The sequence below is a fragment of the Macadamia integrifolia genome, chromosome 12 (genome assembly GCF_013358625.1).
Source record: "Macadamia integrifolia cultivar HAES 741 chromosome 12, SCU_Mint_v3, whole genome shotgun sequence".
NCBI lineage: Eukaryota > Viridiplantae > Streptophyta > Magnoliopsida > Proteales > Proteaceae > Macadamia > Macadamia integrifolia.
The window spans coordinates 30,915,007-30,931,434 of record NC_056568.1 but is presented as its reverse complement, the minus strand read 5'-3'; the positions used below and the strand labels follow the sequence as shown (position 1 = coordinate 30,931,434).

The window sequence follows — 16,428 nt, the reverse complement described above, 5'->3', positions numbered from 1 at the left end:
TTTTTAAATAATGTTTAAATGGATCGAATAATTCGGTTTAATTCGGATTCGGTCCGAATTATTCGCGATTTATATTCACTTTTGAAAAAGTCGCGAATTTTAAAGAATTTTATTTTTAATTCGGATTCGGTCCGAATTTTTGATAAAATTCGAAAAAATTCGATTCGGCCGAATAATTCGCGAATTATTCGGCCGAATTGATAACACTGGGCCTGAGTGGAGAAATTGATCAACATAACCCAGCTCTATTGCACCCCTACAGGATTCCTATTTTGATCTGATTCTGTGCAATAGGTGCTAGTTTTCTTCTCCTTCACCGTCTAATAAAATATCCCCTCCAAAAACAGAGTTAAGAAAAAAAAGGCTTTGGACCTATTTATATTTCAGAATATGAAGAAGAACTTGCTACCAAGAGCGTGAGGCTTTTTGGCTAATGCTGTGATGCCCAGCCAGCCGTGTCTAATGTATCCCTTCCCTGTATAGGGCACGGCATTGGTCATGCATGGTAGCTAGTCTGTTGGGCATCCGATTGAATCTACACATTTATATGTTCGGTTTAAATTGATTCATTGTAACTCGACCCACTTTAATACTGCATAAAATTCTTAATTTACTACATTTGCCACTACTAGTAAAAAATTAATTAAGTTTTCTTATCCTTTGTCTTGTAATAGGATTTGATTTAATTAAGCTTTGTTTCGTAACTTGCAATGATCATAATTTTTATTTTTTTAGAATAACCATAATCTCATATTATTCTCTTCTATATCAAAGATTTGCGTCACATGTTTTTGGGCCTTCAACCCACTTAAGAAAAAAAAAAATTTACGGTAGGCATGTTTAAAGCTCGTTTAGACTTAAATAGGTCCGTAGCGCATTTCATGCCATTTGAGGTAGCCCAGTTGAAGCCCAACACCGACCTGCCTGATTATAAATCATACCATGTCCCCCAAACCTAAGCCTGTTTCACAATGCAAAGTTTCCAAATGATCAAATCCGACTAAGCCCAATCGAGATTGACCCAGCCCGACCTGTTGACACCCCTAAATTGGCCACTAACTTATATTGTTGGTATCCCAAAAGCTCCTTAGATCTCCTACAGCAAAAATTGATTAGTAATTCTCAAAAAGGGGATTGAAGACCATGGCCACCAACTTATTTCATTGGTTCCCAATAGCTCCTTAAATCTCCCCATCCACCCTTTGTGGGTCTCTTGATATCCTAATTTAAATTCATAAATAAGTATAAAATTTTTATGGTATTTTATTTTATTTTATTTTTTTGGTGGGGAGAGGTGAGTGGGAGAGGGTTTGGCCAATTTTAAGACCGGCGTCAGGTAAATTTAGTGACATTTGATCTTGTCACATAATTATGGTTTCTTGCCAAATTACATACCTGATTGGTTGTTTCTGCACGAACCATGTGAGAACACAACAGCTAAGGAGCAACTTGGGCCAAAATTGGGCTGAATTTCCTAGCCTAGCTCCTCAAGAGTTGCACCACAACCCAAACAGGCCCTAGAAATGTTATTGGTTAGTTGATGAGTTCAAGCTAGGTTTCAATAAAACTGCAAGAATGCCCAGTTCATTGTAATGTTAAAGTTAATTTCATTTTATTTTCGCGGAATTTTTTGGCTCAATTTCAAGAGTATTCTCATGAAATACTTTGTAAAGTTTGCATTTTTGGGGGAAAAGGTTTAACCGTGTTTTGCTTTTAGGATTTTAATTGTTTGATTTGTAAATGGAGGTTGTTCTTCCCAAGTAAAGTAATACATCGATATCCGTTTGATGGTATCTTTCTTTTCTATTCACCTATCTTTCTTCTCCTTTTCTTCTTCTGTTATCAGTTTTGATTGGAATTCTTCCCCTCCCCACCCCCCTTTTCTATTTGGGGATTGTCCTGATTTCCCTTCTCTCTCTCTCTCTCTCTCTGGTCATTTGAATCTGGATCTTTGTTTTGATGATTTGGGAATTGGAGATGTTGTGAGTCTAACTCAGGAAAATCCTCGATCGGAGATCAGAGTCAGGAACCTCTCTCCCTCCAATGGCTCCAAGAAATCCAAATTGATGAACCCTCAATGGGCTCCCAAGATAATGTTTTTTAAAGAAAGGAGAAGGGGGTAAATGAGTCATTTAACATAAACTTCTAACAGAGTTAATAGCATAGGGTGTGATTGTAATTTCAAATTTCTCAAGAGGTCTAACTGTAATACTTAAAACATACAGGGAAGGAGAGTGTAATTTCTTCTAATAACAATTCTGAAAAATCAAACAAACTTAAAAAGAATAAAAAAACCAGTTGGTACAAGTCAAGATTTTACCTAACTTATAAGGTAGTTGGCAGGTTTTGCAGCTACCCACCACTTTTTATTTTAACACAAAAGGGAAAAGTTTTGCAACACAAGGGACAGGGTCAATAATTAAGGGTGTTAATCGGTTCGATTTAAGTTTAAATGATGTGGATTGGTTCGATTCATATTTATTTGACTAAAACCATAACTGCATCATTTACTAAACGGTTCTACTTTCTGAAACCGTGACCGTTTAATAAATGGTTTCGGTTTTTATGATTTCTAAACGGTGTCGATTTCATGGTTTTAAATGATTTCAGTTTCAGTTTATTCCATACAGTTTGTAAAACAATTCACAATTGGTTTGTTATAACTAACAACCATCTTTAAACTGAAGATCATAAGCTTATCCAAAAATAATTGACAACCACAAATAAGAGATTTCACATTAACGATGGTATGTCTTAATTTGATAATCTAGTACTATTTCTTTGCATGACCATTCTCAAATATATAAAATTAATATCATACAACATCCAAATCTAACATTCTACAGCATAAAATATAAAAATGACAAGTGGTTCAGCAAAAACACCCCATATGTGATAACAAATAGTAACATACATAGATTACAAATTCATGATTTAAAACCTAAACTTGAACTAAATTGTAATAAATCATACCAAAACAGGATGGACACTTAATTTAATTGTTAATTGTTAATTGTTATACGGATTACTGCCATTGCTTTATTTAATTGTTATACGGATTAATTGGATCGGTTTAAACGATTTTAAACGATTTCAATTCGGTTTGAAACCAACAGGTTTCGCGGTTAAAATAGATCCGATCGGTTTAACTAATCGGCCTGAAACTTGAAACCATAACTGCACCATTTACTAAACGATTTTACGATTTTAATATAAACAGATCGAATCAATTTCGGTAAATGATTTCGATTACAAATTCACATCCTTATCGATAGTCCCCCCACAAGGCCATGCTTTTCTTTTAATTAAAAAAAAAAAAAAAACCATATCTTTCCCGTGGTTGGAATAAAGGTGTCATTATATTATTTCATTAAAAAGGCAAAAAAAAAGACTCAAGAACATACTAGCATAAACTACGCTCTCTTTCCCATCTGGAATTAGTTTAAACATATATTTCTACCAAAAAAAAAAAAAAAAACAGATATCAATTTATTAAGGCGTAAGCGACAACAACATCAACGCGGGAGAGAATCACAAGGACAATAAACTTTGATGGCACTGATGGACCCAACGGAACTACGCAGTGCCTTGCGTATGGGACGGCAGTGATTACATCACATCTTCTACGTTGGGATCAAATTGTTTGGTGGACAATTATGCTTGCTTTCACATTTTTGTAAGGAAAAAAAAAAAAAAAAAAATTCGTCTGACCGGAAGCAGAGCGCCTACGCCCAGAGATAAGGTGGATCGAACTTTGTAATTGCCGGTGAGCAATTAGTTCCATGAACGACAAAGGGAAAATCCCAGTAGCAATTAGGATTTAGGTGAAAACCCTTTCGTCTCTCTAAGTCAATCACATTTTCCCGACCGCGAGAGATCATCTCCTCGATCTTCAGTTCATACCCTTTAGGTAGAGGGAGACGGAGAAATTGTGAGAGAGAGAGAGAGAGATCTTCAATATTGAAGAGGTGTGATTTAAAATCAATCAGGAATGGCAGAGCCGCCGAAACTGACGGGTGCGGCCGTGGACTTCCCGTTGGAACTAATCGGGTTTGAGATTGAAGAACTGTCTCCGCAGAAGGTCGCCGGAAAACTAAGAGTCACCCACAAATGTTGTCAGGTGAGACACGATGCTACATGACATGCTCCTGCACAGTCGGGGCGCCCCCTATTTCCTCTCTTCTATTTGTTTCTTTCTTAAAATTTTGGGTAATTGAGAGATTAGGGTTTTTATTTTTAAGGAAAAATTGCTTGATTTCTACAGAGTACTGACCTTTGATTTGGGTTTGGGGATGAACTCGGGCGTTGAATGAATGAATTGTATATTATGTGAAAGCACAGCCATTCAAGGTGTTACACGGAGGAGTATCGGCACTGATAGCAGAGGCGCTGGCCAGCATAGGAGCCCACCTGGCGTCGGGTCTTCAGAGGATAGCGGGGATTCACCTCAGCATTAATCATCTAAAATCAGCTCAGCTCGGCGACCTCGTTCTTGCAGAAGCCAAACCCATCAATGCTGGGAGAACCATTCAGGTAATTCTTCCCTCCATTATCCATGAAATTACAATATTCTACTGTCACTAATCTCTGTGTAACAAAACATATATATATATATATATATATACATAGTCCAGTTGTGTATCGTATTCATCAAAGAAATCTTCTCTGTCCATCCCTGAAAACCCATATTCTCCCCTCTTTTGGATTTAGGATTCTTAGATGGAACCCATTTACATTCTAAGTTCTTAAAATAAAACCACCAATTTAACTAAAAACAGTTTTATCTTGAGTTGAAGCCAGTTTGATCAATCGTTGAACTGGAATTTTAGATTCTAAAACTCTGAATATTTTTATATTTTTTTCATTTTGAGGAAAGAAAAAAATTATACAACCAGATCATCTCTTAGCACCACATTCTGATCTAGGATTTTTTTTTTGGTCATTTCCATATCTGATAGAGCTTCTTTCTTAGCTATTTACGTCCCCTTGGATATTGTATGTATAAGCGATGCTCCAAGAATGAGAAAGACGATCTCAAACCATTCTGCTTGGTTTCTAAAGGGTGGGAATAAATTAAGGTGCCAGCTACAGATGTAGATGGATAACAAAAATCCATATGCTTGTTTTGCATATCTATTAGGTAATAGGATATCAGTTCCATAGTGTATTTCACTCTTATCTTCTCCCATTATAATCTAAACTTCTAGATTATTATATCCTCAATACATATAGCATACTATGAAATTATGAGAAATATGAGAGAGGGTTATTGAAATCCACCAAGACTAGAAATTACTATTATGATTGGTTTATGTAAGGAAAACCTACGACATAAGGTATGTATTTACTTCGGAGACTTGTGGAAAGATTTAGAGATTACAAAAATGATTTTCATATAGTCTTTATTGACCCAAAAAAAATCTTATGACAGAATCTCTAGAGAGTAAATCTAGCAATTACTAGAGAAGAAAAGTGTTTCAAGGAAATATGTGAACATGATTAAAGATTTGTATAATGGTGTGGTAGTGTAATAACGGCGGAGGGTCAAGGTAGAGAATTTCCAATTACTCATGAGTCACATCAAAGATCAGCTTTAAGCCCTTATTTGTTTGTACTTATCATGGTTGATTTATTTAACTAGAGATTTTCAAAATGAGATTCATTAGTGTGCTTTTTATTGATGATAATATTTTGGTGGATGAGACAAGCAGGGATTAATGACAAGTTGGATGCACCCATCTACCTATCTAATAACATTTTGTATTTATCCTATATATGCCAACATGCAAATTTACTTATTTCTGACCCCCCCCCCCCCCCCCCCCCCCCTTCTTCCACTATGTAACAACTGACATGCAAATGTTAACTTTTTACTAAAGGTATGGGACGTGCAACTTTGGAAAATCGATCCTTCAAATTCTGAGGGCAAAATCTTGGTATCATCATCGAGGGTCACTCTCCTATCCAACATGCCTGTGCCGGAGCATGCAAAAGATGTTGGAGTAACTCTCAAGAAGTATGCAAAACTATAAGATCATATGAGTCTGCATTCACCTATTTGTTAGCTGACGATTCATGTAAGATTAGGCGATTACATTTATTCCCAGTTGCTGCCATTTTTATGGATTGACATTTATGAAAGCAAAAGGGACATATGCCAACACCTAACCCTTCATGAAGCATACAAATATGGGTCGTTGATCCTTTTTTGGGAGGGAGAGTGTAATACCATACTATGACTCCAATTATGTTCAACATAAATCCAACCATACCCAAAGTACAATTTTGAGCTATTGCACATTTTCTTATTATGTGGCAAATCATATGAATAACCCCTACTTGGTGGGAACAAACTACTTGCTTTTCACTAAATTTTATGTCGACATTTGTTTTTTCTTTAACAACCCCCCCCCCTCTTGGGTTGTAGATATTCCAATGGCCTTCAAAGGTAATCATTGTAATGTCCAAATTGTTAGAATTCTATAAGGTTTTCAAATGTATCCTAGCAAAAAAAGTGTTTCAATGTAAAATGCTAAAAGTTGAAAAAAAAAAAAAATCCCCTCCTCTATTTTATAGATGTTGGATACAAAATTGTGACACTTTGTAAAATTTCTACGAAAAAAAAATTATATATATTTGGAGGAGATTGGACATACTGTAGGCTCTCCTAGACCTAGCAGCTCAAGCAATGGAGAGGATGTGATGGGAGGGACATAAGAGACTTTTTCAAGGGGAGGAACAGAGAAATAGGCATAGATCTGAATATACTGGTGATATATCCAGCCTTTTTTCTTTCTTTTTTTTTTTCTTTTTTTTTTATTTTTTATTTTTTTATTATTTTATTATTTTTGGTTAACTTCTGCCCATTCTTTGTTAAAACAAGTGAAGTAATATTTTTCTAGTTAATTATTGACAATAGATAAGTGAATATATGCTTTTATTTTTCCTTTTATTATGTTAAAAGGAATGACTACCTAACTTAAACAAAAGTCTAGATCCCTACAACACATGCCATTCGTCCTACATTGAGAGCATCAAACCCGTTAAAATTCTGATCATCTCTGGTTCTTAATTGTATAATTCTTGTGCATTGGCATGACAATCAAATGATTGTTAAGTGTCATATTTGTGCTCATTTCTTTCAGTTACCATCGATTCATTTGAGTCCTCTCTCCTTAGAGCAACTGCTCATTATTGTACTTCCATTTTCCATCTCAAGATTGTTCAATCCACCCTACCCATGAATCCCCTGGTGGATGACATATCGTTCTTGCCTCTGACATCATCTTGTCTAGAGTCTAGACCATCTTGCTTGGTTTCCTGCTTGCAAGATCATTATTCCCTTGATGTTGTTGCAGGTAAGAATCAAAAGTTGGAATCAAGATTGCAGCAGCCCATAGCAGCCACTAGATCAATTGTCCTACTTTCATATTGCATTCAGTCATTTTTCCTTGTACAATAACAACAAAAACAATTTCGGTCCAGATTTGATCGGCTACAAAAAGTTTCAAGAAATGAAGAATCATAGCAGTTCGAATTAACACCTGATTAATTAACATAATAGTTTAAAATTCACAGTCAAATTTGCACTTAATTACTTGGCTCAATATTGTTGAGATGTGCCACAAAGTTCAACATGTAGACAATCTATGGGGTACTCAGATGGACCGCACCATCCTCCATGCGGCTCATAAAGGAAGCTAGATTAAGGAATGGTGGCCTGATGCTATTTTTCAGGTGGCTTTTTCTTTTCTATTTTTCCAAAAAAAAAAAAAGGAAAGAATCATGCTTCTTTTGGGGGATAGAAAAAATATTAGACATGAGACCAAGGATTTTGGAGATGGTATCGATACCAGTAGGCGGATAGATATTGATTCAGATTAGATTGGTGGGTATTGGTGTATTTTATACCTATTAAAAAAAAATATACTAATTTTTTATCATTTTATCCCTAAAATGAGATGGAATACCAATCCAAAACGATTAGGGATCAGAAATTGATCTCAGCTGATACCCATTCGATGTGAAACCAATACTTGAAACCATGCATGAGACAGTACAATGATGACCTGCAACACATCCCAAAGCTGCTAAACGAGTTCAACCTAAACAAGAAAAGTGGGAAAAATAAGAAAGAGAACCTCACCCCCACCCTTCCCCTACAAAACCAAGAAAAGAAAACACATTCGCTGCAACTACCATCCCTAACCGTACTTACTAAAACCAGAAAATGTCTCCATTCTCCATGGCCATGGGTGTCCCAAAATGATCCATCCCACTTATGAGTTATGACACCTCCTTATACAAGGATGGAGTCAGATTCCCCATGAACACTTATCATAATTTAACAGTGGCCTCCTTTTCGGGTTTACAACTTCCACTGCTCTATTTTACCAGAAAAAAAATAAATAAAACCACTGCCCACTGCTGTAGATGTAAACAGATGTTTCCAATCCGTACATAGAAAGTCAAGAGGGTATACATTCAAAGGTATCATTGGCTGCTGTTTAATGAACCATGAATGGTCACTTTCTTCATAACCACCTGAAAAACCTCTGAAAATACACAAGGATGCCTACATTTCTTTCTCCTTTTACCTTTTTTTTTTTTTCGGTGAATAACATTTCTTATTTCTCGACACACCACATGGTCCAAACTGGAATGTCATAGTCTAGGCAGTGATTTAGGCTGTGTTTGGTAACCAAGTGGGCAAAAAAAAAAAAAAATATTATACATTTTTTCTTGGTTTAAGAATTTCTTTTTGTAGAAGACTATTTTTGAATTTCAAAATTCCCTTGGAAATTATGAAGTTTTCTTCTCTCTCTTTTCTTGATTCTTTTTTTTTTCTTTTTCATTTCTCTTCTTTTCTTCCATTGACTACTAAACACAGATAAAAATCATCTGTTTTTACCCTTCTCTGTTTTTCTTGTGTTTTGTTAGTTGCAGAAGATGACACGTGTCATCAACGGTCAAGATTAATTCAGTTGGGTGAGGGTTATTACATCCAGTTTGGTTTTTAATTCAATTTTGGCCGTTCACTTAAAGTAATGCCACATGTCACCTTCTAAAGGTAGCAAAACAAGAAAAACATGGATGAAGAAAAACAGACGATTTTTTTCAACTAAACACAGCCTTAGTGAACAATCAATAAACTAGTACAACAAAAGCTCTGATAAAACCCACAATTTCCATATACCCATTTGAACAAAGAACCAAAAACAGTAGCTCCGCCTTTTGAGACTCATAGCAGTTGCATGCAACCAAAACAACTATACAATACATATATGATTAAATCTTCCAACACTGTTTTAGTAACCACTACCAAGTTCAAAATCAAGCTAATTTCCATGTCCTTCAATGGTTACTATCATCCTAACTCCTCATCTTCAGATCCATCCTCCAGTAACGGAATAACATCAGCCTTCTAGCCAATCCCTCTACATTGAAACTGGAATCTACCTCTTGAATGGCATCTTAGCTAAAATCACCATATCGCTCAACAGACTCTCACCAGCATTTTCACAGATCATGTCTTAGGTCGACAATTTTATTTCTCAAATTTTCCTTCCAGAAATATCAATGCTGAAGTGTTTACTCCAATAATTGGGAAATTGAATTTGAAAATAGAACAAGTAATGAACCTAATCACACACAAATTTTTACGGTTTTTCCTCCCAAACAAATCTCACTTTCTGTTTTTCCTTTACCCTTTGGATTAATTATTAGTTAAGGAAAGAGGCCCAGGAATTCTCCATGATCATGAATGAAGAAACACTGCTGATGTGCACCATATTAACTAACTCCTACAGATGACCAAAACTACATTTATCACAGAACCATTAACGAAGTATGAATTACACACCCAAAAAAAAAAATGAATATGGGTGCAAGCAAATTACATATCTTGTCACTATATATCTACAAAGTCACAGTACACCTTCACTATTGCTTTGCATGAACTGATTTGTCATAGGATCATGCTTTCCCCACTTGGCCTTCTCTATTTGCTCCTGCCTCTCTTTCCATTTTGATATCCAGATATTTTTTGCCTTCAGAACCCACCAAAAAAGAAAAAAAAAAGAACCTTCTTCTCATGTAATTATAAACACATAATGGTAATCAGATATAGAAATTAGAAAGTACATTACCTCAGAGTGCTAAGTTGTTGTGTCAAATCATTAATCTCAATGCCAGAAAGCTTTAGAGAAGACAATGTTCCAGGTACCTCCTCTGAAACCACCTTTGACAGTTTACGCATTGAAGCTGATAATTTTCTAAAAGCCTATTGTGGAAGGAAGAAGGAAGAATGATAAAAGCTAAAAATATCTTTAAAATGAAATTAAAAGAAACAAAGAAGAACAAATTCACCTACATTCTTTGTCGGGATTGAAATTAAAGCCAGTAAGAAAATTGCACCAGCAGCCTGCAGGGCAGTCCAAGGAAAAGTCTAAAAAACTGAGGAACTGAGATACAGATAAGGCAAGCAATGACACGGAGTAAAGCACCCCTCATTGTTTTGAAAGTTTTAAAGAACCTTATGCTTGTTGTCTTCAAAAATAGAACTGTTTTCATATTAAAATATAAAATTTGGTTAGGATTTTTTTGTGGTAACTTGTAAGAATATGATACTGAAATTAGGATATTTATAAAAGTAAAGCAAGCAGAGAATCAAAACAGGTATGCCTACACAGGGAGGCTGGAGGAGCGCTGTCTAGAGATTTAAAAGCTATTCAATTATTTGTTTTATCTTCTCTTAAGTTTAGCTAGTTAGGGGTTCTTTTGCAAGTGTTGGATGTTAGCATGGTTTGGTCTAGTTTCATACGTAATACGTACTATTCAGATCTGGGTCCCACTTAATCAACAATTCCTAAGCACTTTCTAAACAGATAGTTCTCATGCCAGCATTTTCTGTCATGCCATTCACTTATCTTTATATTTCTTCTATAAATTGATATATATGTTGATTGTGAAAAAACAAAGAATGTTAGATTCAATCTAGTTTGCTCAGATCTTTTTCCTCTTTCTTCCTCTATTCCAATAGCTGGATTCCATGGAAGAATACATCCACAAGCCCAAACTCTTTCCCTCCCTGTACAAGATCCTGTTCTCCAAATCCTAAAACCCTAACCTGCAGATACCAAGCACCTAGATTTTACTAAATTTCTAGCTTCCTCATAATTTCACTTCCCATTCAAATTGACCCAACTTAGTTTTCCATAGAATAATCAGCACTTCAATTTTAATACTTTCCATTTTATAGGTCAAGTATAGTCCCTCAACAAACTGGAACTCTTCTTGAGCAGTTAGCATGCTCTTTCTCATAAGAATTGTGGACTCTTGTCACACTGTTATGTAGTACTGTGAGATAAAGAGTGTGGAATCATTTTCTGGAAGTAGGCAAAAGGTGATAAAAGAGATTACAAAGGATTAGAAAAGAGAACTGATGGTGCCAGCTCATAAAGTCTGGGGCCTATTATACGCCAAGACATGGGATCAAGAGAGAAGAAATGAAAGAATAGGGGAACTTAAGGTGAGAAAAGGTTTGAAGGTTTTCTCAAAGGTTCTGCAGTCAAGGTCAAATCTCTTGGAGTGAGATGCTGAGAGTATGGTTAATGACTTGTAAAAAAAATTTAATTGAAAGACAAAGATATAGACCGCTTATGCACTTTTCCCAAGATCCGCAATCATGGGTCATTTTCTATATGTTGATCCCTCTAAAGCATATTGGTGGAAGAAAAAATGGTGTGGAATGTTGGAGTTGAAAACAACATAAAGAGAATTCTATTACAAAGAAGAGGCTACATTGCTTTCAGGCACATAATATTACAGAAAATATTTTCACTCACATCCTTACAGCATTGGCAACGCCCATGTAGTATCAATGTGTTACAACAACTGAGAAATTCAAACAAATTCATGACTGACTTCTTAGCAATCAAACCTTTTGGCACATTTTTTCTTTTCCTTTTCTTTTCTTTTGTGTGTGTTTGGTGTGGGAGAGGGTGGAGCATAAGTGCACCAATGATGCGGTAGTATTCACAGTTTCACACCTAAAAGGCTAAAACCTCACCTGTTCTTATTAAATAAATTTGAACTAACGACTGTTTGCCAGAGTTTCCCCAGAAATTGAGAAATTACAACTTTTCTCTAGCATTTCAATCATTTGAAAATACAGCCTCTAACAGTTTGAACATAACTTTGTGATGCGAACAAGCTAAGAGCGTCATGTGGAAGAAGACAATCGCGGAAGAGATTTTCGAACCTAACTAAAATAGGAAGAAAATAATTGAAGCACATTCTTCTTCGCCAAAACACGGACTCATATCCATAATCCTATCTTTTTCCACTTCAAATGCCAAAAGGAAGAAAAAAATGTTGGTTTCCCCCAAAACAAAAATAATAAATAAATGCATTTCATGATTTATGGACTCGTAAACCTAAAGCAGCACAGAAAAAGCATGGACAAACCATGGATCCCATAGTTTTCCATGATTGGAAAGATGAAGGGAAACAATTACCGTAGAGAGCACGAAGACAAGGGAAATAAGGCCAAGTTCGGGGGTCGGACGTCGAAGTCCGAAACTTGTGGCGAAATGAGAGATGGGGGCCGTAGTCGAGCACTGCTTATAAATAATTGGAGTCGCCCCTTTCTCCGATCCAGAATTAGCTGCTGCTAGAATCACATTCGCAGGGGAAACAACCGCTCTCCGACGAAATAGTGATGATGAAAACCAACGAGATGTCATCGGTCTCACTGTCAGCTGATTTGAGAGAAGCAACGAAGATGTTTGATTCATTACTGCTGCTACTACTACTACTACTCGGGATCCAGAATCAGGAATCAGGATGTGCATAAACTGAGAGACTGAATGGCTTCGCCTCCGTTATTCGCAACTTCTCGTAGCTGCGGTAGTAGGCACTACCAGGCACTGGGCAGGGTTTCACGGAAACTAATCCTCTGTTTTTTTCATTGCGGTTTTTCTTTGTTTTGTTACCCGCAAAACACAACACGTGAACAACTTTAAGACTAACACACCGGATGTAATAATCCTCACTCAACTTTGACCATTGGATCCTCTGTTGTCCACGTGTCGTGTTCTGCAGGTAGCAAAACAAGAAAAAACAGGGATGAGAAAAATAGAGGATTTTGATCCGGGTTTCACACCGTGGAATCGAGGGCGGAAAAGCCCAGTGGCTCTTTAAATCGGATTGGATCCAAATCGCCCGGAATCGGTTTAAAAAAAAAAAACCCTAAAATGGGTCAATCTGAGGAATATTTTCATGATTCCTGTGCTTTACCCTTTTTTTTTTTTTCTTACAGGATCAGCCATTTCCGAACTGAACCAGCGATTCCACCAACGCAATCAAAATGAGGACCAGTATGATCTTTTCTATGTCAGGTTTTTCTCTACTAACACAGGAAAAAAAAAAAGGGTTTTAAACATTGGATTCAGATTGATTGATTCATATTAAGTTTTTTAGGTTGCAGGCTGATTCCGCCCATTTTCGACCGATTTCCTTCCATCAATTTCGAATAAATTAGAATTGGAATTCGGCTGAGGTCAATTCTGTTAATTTTTATTTTATTCTTCGCGTATTTTATGTGTCACAAAATCCACGAGTTCAGAAAATAATATCAAGAACTACCTATGTAAATTTTTTTTTTTTCTTAGAATATTAGACAAGAAATTTGGGATTCGGCTCTTCCCTCGAGGCTTATCTCGGCTATAACTATTTGGACAAACACCATATGTTCAGATTGATGAGGATAAAAATGCTATTCCCTTGGTTCATTCTTGGCCGAGCCGACCCCTTGGGTCATCATTGGCAAACTCGACCCCTTGGTCATCCTTGGCCTAGCCGACCTCATAGCTCATCATTGGCCGAGTTGATCCGTCACTTTGGTCTCCCCTCACATCGACCCGTCACTTCTGTTTCCCCTCAGGACGACCCTCACCTCGGTTTCCCCTCAGGCCAACCCTCACCTCGGTCTCTCCTCAGGCTAGCCTGCCTCCTCGAGCCGACCCGTCACCTCGATTCAGCACACACAAGTAAGGCGTCCAGAGGCGTGCGCACATCTACTCCTACATTTAAGGGATGTGACCATTGATTATAGGGGCAAGACTCGAGCCATTGCACATCACTAGAAGTGTCCACTCTTCTCACGACTTGTACGTTCAAGATGAAAGAGGAATATTCCCAGAATATTCCCAGAAACCCGAAATATTCCTTGGATCATAGAGTCACTCCCTTCAAGGACTCCACGCCTAACGGGACTCTCCACAAATGTTTCTCATTTTCTCTTATCAGAAACCTATAAATATCAAGGTAAGTCTCCATCACAGGGGATCTATCACTTTTTCACTAAAAGTTCTCTTGAGTAACTGTTGTGGAAAAATCTAACTTAGGCATCAGAGAGCCCCCGTCTGGTTAGCCTAGCTCTCCCTTATCTTTTCTTCTGTGCAGATCTATTAAAGCATCAGAAGCTGCAAAGAAGATCGATTAATCAATTTTTACCGCTTCACAAACAAAGATGCAATGCTTTGAAAAAAGGTACGATGAACAAGACGTTAATAAAAGCGTGAAGAGTGAGACATTGAGAATCATTGGATCCTCGCATGAATGGTGACACTTATCCAAATAATTATAAGTAAAACCTGAACAACAAACACTCAAAAGAGGAGTTGAATCCAAAAGTTTGCCTAACGAACAATTTTTCCCCTGTCTTGCACCTCCAGCTCTTCCCGTCATTCCCTACAACTACTCTTTTTATTTTATTTTATTTTTTTTCTTGGTAGGACACCTTCACCTCCTCTCTCACTAACCTTGTTTTACATAAATGAATTTCCACTGAAATTCATTCATTTCAAGCCGTGTGGGGCCTCTTTAATTAGTTCAGCCAGAGGCATTTCCCTCTTTGGGTGCATGGCGTTTAATGCATAATCGCCTACCGACTGATGACTTAGTGGGGGTCAAAGGATTGAAAGATTGGCTTCTCAACGAAACCTTTGTTTAAGTCGGAGATGTGAAGTCAATTTTATTGACGCATGAAGTCATTTCTATTAAAAATAATAATAATAATAATAACGGTTATTTTTCTTGGAAGGTCTCCTGGCCAAATTTCTGTTCAATTCAAGATTTGTATAACTAGTACTAGAAGCTCAAGTCGGCTTTCTATGGTCCCTCCGAAATCATTGTAGGTGGGGTGCTTAAAAATACCTTTGTATTGATATGTAATTCTAACATTGATATTTTCGGTGTGTTACCTTTAGGCCGTGTTTGGTAGTCAAGGAAGAAAAAAATAAAAAAAGTATAAAATATATATATATATATATATTAAGTTTAAGAAATTTTTTTTACATGGTCAAAAAAAAATTTCTTTTTGAATTCTAAAATTCATCTTGGGAATAGTAAAATTTTCTTTTAATGTTAAAAAAAAATTCTTACCAAAAACACAAGAAACCATAAGAAAATATAAAAAATTTATTCTCTTTTCTTCCAATGGTAACCAAAATATACATAACTTTTTTTTTTATTCTATTATTTTCTTCTTTTTTCTTTCTTTCTTTTATTTTCTTCTGGCTGCTTATTTCTCTCATCTTCCCTCCGTTGCTATATTGGAAGTCATTTGGAAAAAACCAGGTACATCAAAGCTCGGCTGGAATGTTTAGAAGCTCAAATAGGGTTCTAATTGGGATAGTTTTGCTTGCTCTTTGGGATGCACTTCTAATCATGTTGTTAAATTTACACTCTTCATGAGTTTAGGATTAACGCAAATCAATAACCTTTGGATTGAAAAGGACAGTAAGGCAGTCCTAGTGACTTTAAATCTGACTACTCGTCATGGAGATTCCTTCAAAAAAATTACCCTACATTAATCTCTTTTTGTCTTGTTGGCTCTCGTTCGCTGTTGATGGCTATTCTGTTGTTGGATCATTGAGTCAGCATTTTAGGTTGTCCGTAGTATTGCTGATGGTACTGTCGTAGTGTTGCTGATGGTATTGTCGAAGGTGAAATAATAGTCAATCTTGAATTTTCTTCCCTAGGTGTGCCTAGACATTTTAACATCCTTTATATCAACACATACTTTGTTGAACATCCATTAGCACTGAAAGAAAAAAATTGAATAAACTAAACAAATATAGAATATATTAAACTTGAATAAACTTTCTCCATTCTATATTGTACTCATTTATAAAATATATTTCTTATTATTATTATTTTTTTTACTAACCCTTAATAATTATAGCATATAACGTCGTGTTCCATAAGCACCCACAAAATATTGAAAGTTCTTTCTTTAACATTAGTGACAAAAAGAAGCAAATGTGATAAGAATATAATGATAACATCCTATAATTAAGTTGACAATTACACGTAAGAAATTGTGTAATATCACTATAATTAGGATTTGGCGCTATCTTCAAT

The 16,428-nt window shown here is 36.2% G+C and overlaps 2 protein-coding genes across 2 annotated transcripts; one reads left to right on the top strand and one right to left on the bottom strand.

Annotated features, from left to right (window-relative positions):
• Positions 1–3,722: 3,722 nt before the first annotated feature.
• On the top strand, positions 3,723–6,353 carry LOC122057337 (1,4-dihydroxy-2-naphthoyl-CoA thioesterase 1-like). The gene is made up of 3 exons (XM_042619393.1): positions 3,723–4,120; positions 4,342–4,533; positions 5,880–6,353. Exons 1-3 carry the CDS (start codon positions 3,992–3,994, stop codon positions 6,030–6,032), a joined length of 474 nt encoding a protein of 157 aa, XP_042475327.1. The 5' UTR covers positions 3,723–3,991; the 3' UTR covers positions 6,033–6,353.
• Positions 6,354–9,810: 3,457 nt separating this feature from the next.
• LOC122057267 lies at positions 9,811–12,975 on the bottom strand. The gene is made up of 4 exons (XM_042619317.1): positions 12,519–12,975; positions 10,373–10,423; positions 10,149–10,282; positions 9,811–10,049 (listed from the first exon to the last, which is right to left on the bottom strand). The coding sequence occupies exons 1-4, from the start codon at positions 12,852–12,854 to the stop codon at positions 10,001–10,003; spliced, it is 570 nt and encodes a 189-aa protein (XP_042475251.1). The 5' UTR covers positions 12,855–12,975; the 3' UTR covers positions 9,811–10,000.
• Between the last annotated feature and the right edge of the window lie 3,453 nt (positions 12,976–16,428).

Excerpts from the sequence above, each read along its gene's own strand:
- LOC122057267 (XM_042619317.1), bottom strand. The coding sequence starts at position 12,854 with ATGCACATCCTGATTCCTGATTCTGGATCCCGAGTAGTAGTAGTAGTA. Across the intron at positions 10,424-12,518 it reads TTGTCTTCGTGCTCTCTACG|GCTGCTGGTGCAATTTTCTT; the intron begins GTAATTGTTTCC and ends ACTGCCCTGCAG. Across the intron at positions 10,283-10,372 it reads TTTCAATCCCGACAAAGAAT|GCTTTTAGAAAATTATCAGC; the intron begins GTAGGTGAATTT and ends CTTCCACAATAG.
- LOC122057337 (XM_042619393.1), top strand. The coding sequence starts at position 3,992 with ATGGCAGAGCCGCCGAAACTGACGGGTGCGGCCGTGGACTTCCCGTTG. Across the intron at positions 4,121-4,341 it reads TCACCCACAAATGTTGTCAG|CCATTCAAGGTGTTACACGG; the intron begins GTGAGACACGAT and ends GTGAAAGCACAG. Across the intron at positions 4,534-5,879 it reads ATGCTGGGAGAACCATTCAG|GTATGGGACGTGCAACTTTG; the intron begins GTAATTCTTCCC and ends TTTTTACTAAAG.